This window comes from Convolutriloba macropyga, chromosome 14, assembly GCF_964194025.1.
Source record: "Convolutriloba macropyga chromosome 14, txConMacr16.3, whole genome shotgun sequence".
Lineage (NCBI taxonomy): Eukaryota > Metazoa > Xenacoelomorpha > Acoela > Convolutidae > Convolutriloba > Convolutriloba macropyga.
The window spans coordinates 16,683,226-16,695,173 of NC_134481.1; the positions used below are offsets into that span (position 1 = coordinate 16,683,226).

The window sequence follows — 11,948 nt, forward strand, 5'->3', positions numbered from 1 at the left end:
TACTTATATATGATTCTGTTCATTCATAAGTTAATATGAACACTTTGAGACTTGTCATTTGCTATCCAAAATATGCCCTACGTCTACAAAAATAAATAACAAAATCAAACGAAAAAATAATCCCTTATATTCTGTAAGAATATGGCGATGAAGCCGTTAAAACCGTATTCTAATCAGTGAAAAAAATTAATGAGCATTTTTTTTCATTGAACGACAACAAGGAGATATGTGACTGTTGAATAACGAAACTTGAAAACAAGAACAAAAAAATGAAAAAAAATAGTATTTTTCGCAAAACAATTATTTTCAAAGGCATAAAAAGAATAGCGAGCAACTGAAATCCATAAACAGGATTTTTATTTCCTAAAAAAACCAGTGGGATCTGCCTTTATTCAGATTATGTTATACGTCTACAAAATAACGATAAAAAACATTATTGAAGCATTTTGCAAAAACCATTTAAAGAACCCATTAAAACAGAAAGGAAGGGACCGCACTAAAAACCTTAGATAGGTTCAAATGTGCCTTTTTTAAAATGAAGATCTTGAAATGTGACCTGCAATTAATAAGACTAACAACTCAAGAAAACAGCTATAATGTTTTAGAAAACATACCTTAATTCCAAACAAATGAAAAAATTTTGCTATCAATTGAACTCAGTAAAAGGAAACTTTGTTTTTCCATAGGAAGCCTCCAGGATCTGCAGTTATCCAGAATTTGCAAACAAAACGAACAAAAAATGAAAAGAAAGTCAAAAATAAAATTAATGTTTTGCAAAAAAAAAACAGTATTCGGGGCCACTAAAACAATAAACGACGCACTTAAAACATTTAATTTGTTCAATCTTGCTTTCCACCGACACCAATAATTTGATCTGCAATATTTTATTGTTGAAAGTAGGTAATAAAAAAGAAAAGTATTTCGTAAATTTAAAAAATCCTTTACATTTTTCTAAAACATTTATATTCAAAGTCATCAAAACGTTTATCTATCTAATGCGTTTAGCAAATAAGTTATCTTGTCCAACCATTGAAACCAGTAAGACAACATTTATCCAGAATATGTCAGGCAACTACAAACGAAAGACACACAACGACAAAAAATTTAAAAAAAACTACCTTCAATTCTGCTTGAAGATGCTGTGGAGGCAGTTAATACGATAATCTAATCAACGAGTTACTGATATGTTCAAGAGCGCCTGTTTTTTAAATGCCAATATTTTGATATCTGGCCTGTCAATAATATGACAAGAGAAAATTTTTTGAACATTTTATGACAAGAAAAAATTATTCCGGAAAACCAAACTTTTCTAAATGAAAATTCGTGTTGTATCGAAGCAGAAAAACAATCACTTAAAACATAAATCTGTTATAAAAGCTAAGTTTCAAATCGTGAGAAACACAACGTGAGCTGCCTTGACCTACGTTAAGCTACGATTAAGCTACAAAAAAGGGGAAAAATGTCGCAGATCTCAATATTCCATTGTTTATTTTTTAAATGTTAAAAAGACCAGAGTTTTTGACTTTAAAACTAGATAGGTTTCCGTGAAAATCCACAAGATGCCATTTGAGCCTGCTATTAGTGCACTTTGGCTTGAATTGTTTAATTCTGTAATTAACGTTAGAAATTGCAAAAATTGCTATAACGATTTAAAAAACATCAACTGATTACAATCCGAATCTTTATTTGAATTTTAAGAAAAAACGATTAGATCAAAACTAACCTTGCTTTTGCTGTTTGTCAATTAGTGAAACGTAAACATTCGGAATGTTATGGATATGACTAATTTGACCAAAGTGTCAATATATCTAAAATTAATGATGCAGCATGCAAAATTATCGAGTTAAATTAGCAAAAAACGACACTTAGAAAAATACATAGAAAATTTCTTCTGATTTTCAAAGGCAATTTTTGAGAAGGTTTTTGTTTTTTTGCAACCATATCGTATTCAAATTTTACTGATAATAGTTTTGTAGCACAGTTTAATTTTAATTGCTGTGTTAATTTTCCAAACGTTTGCTAATTTTTTTAGAGTCTTCTCTTTGCCATAGTTGTTTTGTGTTGTGAGTTGCTACTTCAATTGGTTCTTAGAACTCTTCATCCAATCATTTGCTACAAGATTATAAGTTTTGAAAGAATGTCTAGCAACTGGTCCCAGGCTTTCTATAAATGCTAACGAACTGAAATCAGGCAAACAAATTATAATTACGTCATAAGTCAACGGTCGCAGAACTACGATTTCATCCAATTAAATTGGGAACAATTTTGAAGTGACATTGTTCGATCAATAAAAATCTGTTCACCCATTCAAATGGAAGTTACAAAAGTTTTGTTTTCAAATTTTTCCCAATTAAGTCAATTGTTGAGATAAAATGAGACACTTGATTCAGTAAGAACTTAACAAATCGATAGATAATAAGAATTAGATTTACTTATTTTTTTTATTTCGTCAAGAATTGCAACAAAACCTACGAAGTTAGAGGGCGGTCGGGTTCTCTAACCCACTGCCCTGATTTGAAAAATTTAAACAAAGTTTTGTGATACGTATTAATCTTGCGGATAAAAACAAATGTCCTTCAAATTACGTATCCGAGAAATATAAGTATATTTAGTTTTGCAAAAATTGTGATAGTTTTCTGTCGTGAGAAAAAAATATACTTTTCAGTTTTCATGTGAAGAGAAATTTTGCAATTTCTGTTCTAAGGGAAAATTATTGAAAAAAGAACAAAACAATCGCCTTTTCACCATTTGATTGATTTGGTTGCTAAATACAGCAAAAGAGATATTTTGAATGTTAAATTTGAGGAACAATTCGCATGATATTACACAAATTCTGCACAGGTATATCTGGACCTGCTGATTTTTTCAATATAACGCTAAGACAATAGCAAATCTTTGTCAGCACAAAAGACATTACTTTAACTTAGTTCTCCTTTTTTACCCCAATTAATTTTACCCCGCACATCTTAATTTCATATCATTTTATCCCGCTATCACTTAACAACTCTACCAATTCACCCCTCTATCATTTCACACCGCCAATTAGCAGTTGACATTGCAGGCCTGTTTTAATCCAATGTTCGGTTTCAATAGTTGCATATCAAGTCCCACAAGTTGCTGAGGAATGGCCATGACCCGTGGGGCATGGCCAAGTAATTGTTTTACTAATTGTATATTCCTTGTTATGTGAAAGTTTAAAATCGGGATGAAATGGTACAGGGGTTAAATGATAGAGGGTTAAATGATAGAGGGGTGGACAAATCGGAGTTAAATGATAGGGAATTAAATAAATAGGGGTGGAAAATGGACACCCTCTAACATAATTCGAAGTCAGTTTAGATCCAATTGGTGATTTCATAAAGCTAATTATATTACGCGAAATGGTAAACAAAATCTGGTTCACTTTTTTACATATTGAGTGCTTGATGCACATGCATCGATGCCAGAGCACCCGTTGAGCTAATATACCCAATGCCAGTATGCCCAATTCATTATTTTGATCTGTTTGTTCAATAACAAATTACCACTCGGTCTTACAAGTATGTTTTTATCATAATTAAGTGGACAACTTAATCCCATATTTGGTTAAGATGGCTTAATATGAAGTCTCACGGGCCGCTGAGGTATGGTCCGGCCAAAATGAACAAGACCTAGGTTTAAAAAAATCGCACAATATTATTTCATTTTCATGCAGTTTTTTTACACTCTCTGCAATCTCTGGTAAGAACAAAGCGATGTCAACTAAGTTAGTTTCAAAGACACCAGAAAGAGATTTATGACTCACTTTCAAAGTACTGGTTCTCGTCCAGAGACAAACACAGCTCCAGTCGATCCCTAAAAACAGGTCATAGTCAGTTAATTCTAGTATTTGACAGATAATTTCTTCACAGGAAAGAACTACTCAACGCCCAATCGGATGATAGCGGAACAAAGCAAACTTAAATAAATTCACCACAATTTAGTGCCCATAGAAACTGTTTTCACCACTTTATAGATTTTTATAAAAATGACACTGCTGTATTGATTGATTGATTGTCAAATATCAGTTTAGATGCTATCTTCTGACAATCAAGGAATATAAACAATATTTTTGGAACGGTTTTCTTTTTCCCGGTGAAAATTATCATACATAAATGTTGTTTTTGTTTTGTTGAGTCAAATGGACTAGTTCCATATCTTTCTCATGCTTGATCCATTCTCATAATTTGAAAACACGCCTCATATCCTTATCCTTCTCATATCCTTATGGAAATAGAAATTTTGTTAACGGGGAAAAAGAAAAATCCTAAAATTTGACTGGTGAGTATTTAGTCTTTTGTAAATTGCACTTTATCAAGTTTTACTCTTTTAATTGCTTAACGCTTAACTAAATAAATTGTCTACTTGTTTTTTTGTCAATTTAATGCGAAATATTGGGGGGGGGGGGGGGGTAGAAAAAGAAGGAAAACAGTTTCTGGGAAAACTATAAGTGCGTCTCTACTTTATACATTGATATTAAAAAAATTTTAAGGATAAACCAAATACCATCAGTCGTCTTATACCCAATTACGCATCAATCTTCTTCAGCAAACTACGAACAAAAGTGGGAAAGCAGTAAGGGGGCGGTGGAGCTATAGTGGTTTCTAAATAACTCTTAATAAGATAAGTTTATCTTACTTCTGGAACAAATACATAAATATCAATACAGCTATCTTACCATGAACCATAGACCATATTATACAAACAGTCGTAAAACAATCACACCCAAATAAATATGTAATGAGGGCTCATTATCATGTCATTTCCCCCTCAATTATGGCGCTCTGTTTGATGTCAAAGATACCATTTTGATTGATCAAAAGATACTTTTTCTCGCTATCATGAAAGTATTTTTCACTCACCAAGGAATATCGATGTCGCTATTAAGCATTGTACGTTTCAATTGGTGTTATTGAAAAATTTTGATCAGACATGTGATCATTTTTACGATGGAATTTTTCAAAGTTGGGTCTCGTATTTCTAAGGAACAGAATGGAGGGTTGTGCGGGCGGGGAAGGGGAAAAGTCACCCAAGTTTTGATCTCGACTAATGGAAACGCTCAGAAAGTTAATAATCAATTAATAAGGACCAAATATCTACATACTTAAAACTTGAGTTATGGTCGAGCAAAAAGTTTTTCGAAGGAAAGTCGGGTCGGGCGATAGAGTATCTTGTCATGTAAATAGAACGCCGGCTAAATATGGAAAAAAATGTGCAAAATTTTATTTGTTTTGACAGTTTTTGATCAGTACTTTCAGAATGAGATAGGCTTTGTTCTTTTCCAGAAAACAAATGTTATTTTTTTAAATGTTTTCTTCTTTATCAGAATTCTCAAAGCCCTGCTATTTTGCTAAACTTTCAAAAATTGCTAACAGTAATATACTTGACTATTTTTTCAATATAAATTTGTCAATTTTATTCAAGATTTCATAAAACAAAGATACGAAGGGCGTCGGTTCTTAATATAATTCTATTAAACAATCTTATATAAATGCTTTTTTTGTTTTTTTTTGTACCTGTGGAGTAAATGAGAACATTTTGGACTTTTTGAAGTTTTTTGTGGTTAGAAACAGAAATATTGAATGAAGAATTCAAAGAGCATGGTTTTCTGGCTGAATTATATATTAATTCTGAGAACCTGAAAATTCAGGGGTCATAGTTTAGTTGCTCATAAATTTTTATTAATTAATTGAGGTAAGTATGTTTTTTATTAGAGAGGATTACTAGATCTAAATTAAATTTTTTTCTTTCTGCGTATTGATTTTTCTCATTTTGATATTCAATGTATGATATCAATTTTGAGTAAAACGCAAGTTTGATTTGAAAAAAGTGATCGAATAAAAAATTCGAATGTTCTGTGTTCAGCAGAAAAACAGTGGTTCAACAGAAAAGATGCATAGTTTCATGCTGGTAATCGGCGAATTAGGTATATTGACTTGAGTTAGATTTCTGTCTTATTTGATTTGAGTTTAGCTTTCTAAAATTATAACTTATTGTTTCGAAAGCGCCAGAGAGGGGAGTTGAGTGATATATCCATGAAATTATGCATCTTACAGTTAATCTGAAAAGTTATCAGAAAAATTATAGTCCAACAAAAGTTTAACGTGATGAAGTCAATTATCTGATCACCGAATTTTTGGTCACATGTTCTCTTTTTTGTCAATGAGTTTTCCGTCAGTCGAGATGTAAACTAGGAAGAAAGTATTATCTGGGACGTGTCGGCTGATACTGTTATCCTGATTTGTTTTTTTCCCTGGATATAATACTCCAACTAAGCTGATAGCTTTCTGGGCTGATTCAAAATCCAATATCTTCAAATTGAAAAGTATATACCTTGACTGGGTTTCCCAACCGATCGCATTTGCTCTAAGAGAATAGAGCAATTTTTTAAAGTTGACAGTGGTTTGGTAGTATTTTATCACCGACAAGAAACAGACATAAAGTGGGAACAAAACTCAAAGCTCGGGTTTTTGACGTCAGCTAAAATTAGTTTTCAGTGAGGTTTCAGGGAAAATAGGCAAAATAATTAAACATAAAGATAAGAGGGCAAATTCTTTTAATCAATAAAGCTATAAATTGAAATATAGAAATTCTCCAGAATGTATTTTTAATTTTCATTCTTTCACTTTTCACAATCACGTAAACACGTCACTTTTATGATTTCAAATAGAGGTTCCCAGTTCAGTCACGTCACTAACAATCAACCCAATTTACAAATACAGTTAAGTCAATCATACTTACTTAAAAATGCTGAAAAGAAAACATATATTAGGATACCAGACTAAAGTTTCAACTCATGCGATACAAATTCTGGTTTTTTGTTAGTTCTAATTTCCTTAGATATATCCGCATTTGTATTATGCTAAACTCTGACTCATAATCTGATACTGGGTCGCCTGAATTGCACTGGGGGGGGGGGGGCAAACGCAATAGATTTAATTTGGCTATCACGGTCATACCATTGCAGAGCATCACATAGGTTACATCATGCATTTAATCGGCTCCTTGTTAATTCCTTTTCCACTAACGCTTACAGAGGAATTCTTAGGATCTTTTCTTTATTCCTCTCGTTGGAATAGGACTATATGCTATCGTTATCAGCAGCAAAGTTACACAATAAAATTACATGTGCTTGAACAGCGTTTTAATTCCGATTCCAATTTCTGTTTCCCTCAAAAATTATATGAATCGACTCAAAATCACTAGAAATTTAATAGCTCCAAATTCTAGAAATTAGACAAATTTACTTACGGAAATAATGCAAATGAAGGATTACACTCGTTGACAAAAGTTAGCGCACAAAATACAATTTTAAATAGTAGACTACCTGTTTTAGAAACAAATTTTAGTCAACATATCTTTAGCCGTTTTGTCTGATTTTTTTTTCAACCGACGCATAAGCATAATAAGTTTGATAGATTTATTTTTGGATAAACTGACAAGTTTACTTAGAGAGGAAATACAGATAGAAGTTGCCCAGTTTTTCTTAAGTTGAGTCCCATGTAAAATCTGTTCAATTTGGCCCTAAGGTTCACAAAGCAAAATCTGGATTAAATTTATCGCGGCATTAGCAACACTTGGACAGATTTTACGTGGGTCTCAACTTAGTGCTGCTAACAGAAAATTGGCCATCTTCTGTCTGGATTTTTGCTGTAAACAAGCTTTTCAGTTTATGCACTTTTAGATCTTGTACACTTCTGATTATCGACTGATGTAAATATCAAAAGAAACAGCCAAAGTCAACTTTGACTAAAAAAATTTCGAAATCAGGCAGTTTATCATGTAAAGAAGCCCTCTGTGTTATTACTTTAGCCAATGAGTGTAGATGGTTTTCAATGATCAGCAGTAAATTGAATCGCACGTAAAATCTATTGAACTTGATCACAAAAAAAACTGAATTCACGATTCAAACACTTGTTTCAAATGATACAGGCATGATACACTTGAATAGTCTTCATGTGACAATGAACTTGGTGCTATATACGGGAAACCTGCAAACTTCTGAATGCATTTTCTCCGAAACTGGTTTTGTCATTTTTCTAGAACTTTTAGCAGGGGAAACGGAAATTGACCAGACATATTATTGCGGTCAGTTTTTAAGTTTTTTGGAAAAAGATTAAAGCTTCTTTATACAGCGGATCGAAGACGCAAACTAGTCTGAAGCCTATATGCAATAACCTATACATTACCTGAAATATCTAACAGTCATAAGGAATAATCAAAAATTGTTTGCAACAAACATATGAACAGATTAGGTACGTCTGATTAATTTTCAAAAGCTAAAACTTAATTAAGAAAAGGTTTCTGAAAAATTAAATTCCGAAAAAAAACATTAAGCATTAAATTATAAAGTGAGAAGAATATTTGTCCATCTTTTTGTTCTCATTTTTGTTTTCACCATAGCTTGCGAAAAACAATTGTTTTTAAGAAATTTGTGTAAAAATTGCTTAATAAGAAATGTAGTACAAAAAATTTAATCACAAATCTGTATGACAAGGTTCAGATAGCAAGATCCGACAGAAAAACAGTTTGATGTAAAAAAAATTAATATCTTGACTGAATTACAAAAGCAAAGAGTCATGGAATAAAATCACACACTATGAGAAGCAAGAGATTATCTGTCGTTAGTTATACAAAAAACTGCCATCAATTATGAAACACATCAGTTTTCAGAAAACGTCTCACAACCAAAGCTTCACTATTCCACGTTCTGAAAAATTGTTCAAAATTTTGAAATTGTAATTGATAGTGTTTGTAACCTTGTGATCCAGCGAGTTTTTGCACGCTTTTTTGTTTCATGAATTTAGTCTTGTGGACACAATTTTCACCCTGTAATTATGGAATTTTGTTACCATTGTATTGGTTTATTGGTTTTCATGACTTTTTCATCTGTTTTTGAAACGTTCTAGTCAAGGTTAATTTATTTCTCTATGTTTCAGTTAAGATTCGTTAAAGCCTTTGCAACCTTCAGAACTTGTGGATATTGATCTTACATATAGGATGTCATTTATGATGCCTTAATGTAACTAGCTAGAAATTTTCATGACAATTTTTCATTTTTTTGGAAGCAGTTAAGGAGGCCAAAAGTCAAAATAAAACTATGAAAATTGTTGCGCACAGCGTCCTTTTAAGTTAAGCTTTTCGGTTTTATTGAACATGTGAGTTGAACCAAAACCAAGGAACAAAAATTCAAACAGGTTGAGCTTTTTATTGAAAGTTTCGAAATGTTGCTACAAATAAAAAAAATACACATAAAAAGCATACTCATTGGTTTTTGTTAGTAACACAAGGATCATATGTGGCTATCATACAAACGGTAAGGTATTTGCTAGTGCAACTATGGTATGGCACATGAGAATAAAATGGGTCTTAAAAATTCCAATGATTGCACAAAACACGCTGTGAACTTAATACCTTCACCGATTGAGCAATATTTCCAAAACTCATTTTTCCAATTGTTCTGGAATTCCGAAAAGCGTCTCGTTTTCAAAACTTGTCTGATTTCGCAGTATTCTTGTCACCAAAAACTATAATTTTGACTAAGATTACCTCCAAGTTTACCTGAAGGTTTTCAATTTTGGGCTGGTTTAAAACTTTAACTAACTAGATATTACAGATATTGCTTGATAAATTTTAGTTGTCCCAATTAGAAAGATCTAAATTGGCTCATAACTAGACAGAGTATACTTAACGGGCTAACATTGAATAAAAGTGTGTTAGAGGGGCTTATTGAGATCACGTAATATTGCTATTACCGCCCATCCACGTATATAGGTAAGATAAGGAAGTGATTCGAAGCCGTGAGACGGTTAATGGCGTCGAAATCGTCACAAACAGGAACCGCCTTGAAAGTACCTCAACCTGGAACTATTTATAACCAATAACTTATAACTCAATTTCGTGGGAACAAGACTTTGACCGTATCTTTAGTAGAAAATTTTACACCTTTCATAAATTATGTGTTTAAGTAGTATAATGGTTATTATAACCAATATCAATACTAAAAAATCGTAATAGGTTATAATGGAAACAAATTATTTGTTGACATAGAGTGCGGAAAGGGGTCGGGTGTACAAACAAGGGGTTTTTCACATAATACCCGCATCTTAGTGATTAAATAACGTATAGCAGCCAGCCATTAGCGTGATTATACCATAATGGGATGGGCGCTATGGTTTCGTGAGGGGAGGGGAGAGGGGGGTTGTGTTGTTTATTTTCTGTTTATTGGCACTTTTTTTCGGAATCGTCATACTCAATCAATAGCGAGTTGTTTGATGTTCATTTTCTGAACAGGCTATTTTTGAAAATATTCATGTAACATATATACATTTACTCAGATTGGCTGGCAATAACAATCGAATTAAAAACATCTAGGTACCCCCAGCTAACTGACGTAGATAAAATTTTGCAGAAATATAGATTATTCTTGAATATTTTCTCAATTATGGAATCTCAACAAAACTTAGTTTGAATTATTTATTATTGCAAGACTATCATTTTATGAGCTATTATGAGTTTGAAGGCAAAAGGTTGGACTTGAATTCCGGCGACGATTTCAAATCAGAATTAACCAAACCCAAAAACTTCCCAATCCTCCCTTCCGGCACATTTAAGCTCAACAGAAACATTTTTAATCCATAGAGATCTGGTATGTTTAAAGAGAGATTTAATTAGCAATTTATTAGTACAAAATGAACAAGTCCAAATGTGGTCTCCAAATGTGGAAAATATGTGGCTGTTTCTTCTGTTTACGACAAGATTGACCTGGAACTAAACAAACTGGGTCACGTGTTTTTATGAGAACCAATCACTCGATAAATGGCTGAGAACTAGGGCGATCAAGCACAGGCGATAAGATTTGATCTCACTCGAAGCAAGTTCCGATCCCTCTTGATTCATCTCCTAATCCGTAGACAGGCGCGCATAAAATAGGATGTAAATTCAGGAACGCCAATTTCATGTTGATCATTTTCATCAGAAAAAAAACTAATGCATCGGACTTATATCGAAAAGCAACCGGCATATTTTGTCCTCCCTTCAATTCCTAAGCATTACGCGAGCAACGTCCGGAAAATCTGGTGTTCAAACTAATTTGTCGGGTTTTTTCACGACCCGTGTTTTAAGATTAGAGTTGTAAGTGTAAGTGGAAACGAGTGGCACAAAGCTTATTTAGTTCAAACTTGTTTAAGATTATCGCTTTCCCTCGGATACAGTATCTAATTACTAAAAAAAAAGTAGGCCTAATACTTGATTAATTTCAGAAATGTCCCTCCCGATACTAACTGTGGATTAAGAAGATAATTGATGGTTTCGAAGTTAACCATATCACTATTCACAAGAACAAATAGGACTTTGATCTCAAGCAGGTGCTACAAAAATTCGGGCAATAAAGTTATAGGTTAAGTACATGCTCAAAAGGGTTTTGTTTCCAGAAAATGGAAAAATTATAAAAAAATTGCTTTTTTGAATATTTTGAATATTGAAAGTATTAAAATTTTTGAAAAAATTGAAAAATTGTTTTATTGCCTTCAAGCTTTTCTTTTAAATTCTTAGCTAGCAAAAACTTTCGCAAACTGTAAATCACGAGCAACGAAAACAATAGAAAACTAACAAGAGTAACTTGACAGAAAAATCTGAAGTAGAGAAAAGCTCATCACCAAGAAACATTGAAATGAACCAAAGACGCGTTTGCGATGATCGACTTTCACACACACACACACACAAACACACACACACACACACACAGACACACACACACAAACACACACAACACACACCACACAGACACCTACACACATACACACACAAACACACACACACACACTTACACACACACAAGTAAATATATATATATATATATATATATATATATATATATATTTATATACATATATATATATATGTACATATATTTATAGATATATACATAT

At 32.6% G+C, this 11,948-nt stretch overlaps 1 protein-coding gene across 3 annotated transcripts in view; it reads right to left on the reverse strand.

The window, feature by feature from the left end:
• The window catches only part of LOC142353237 (glycine receptor subunit alpha-2-like), a 391,226-nt gene that overhangs the window by 47,812 nt on the left and 331,466 nt on the right, over positions 1–11,948 (reverse strand). For all 3 annotated transcript variants that reach the window (XM_075405470.1, XM_075405469.1, XM_075405468.1), the window contains exon 2: positions 3,785–3,834. In XM_075405470.1, coding sequence (XP_075261585.1) covers positions 3,785–3,834 — 50 coding nt within the window. The remainder of the gene's footprint in view (positions 1–3,784; positions 3,835–11,948) is intronic.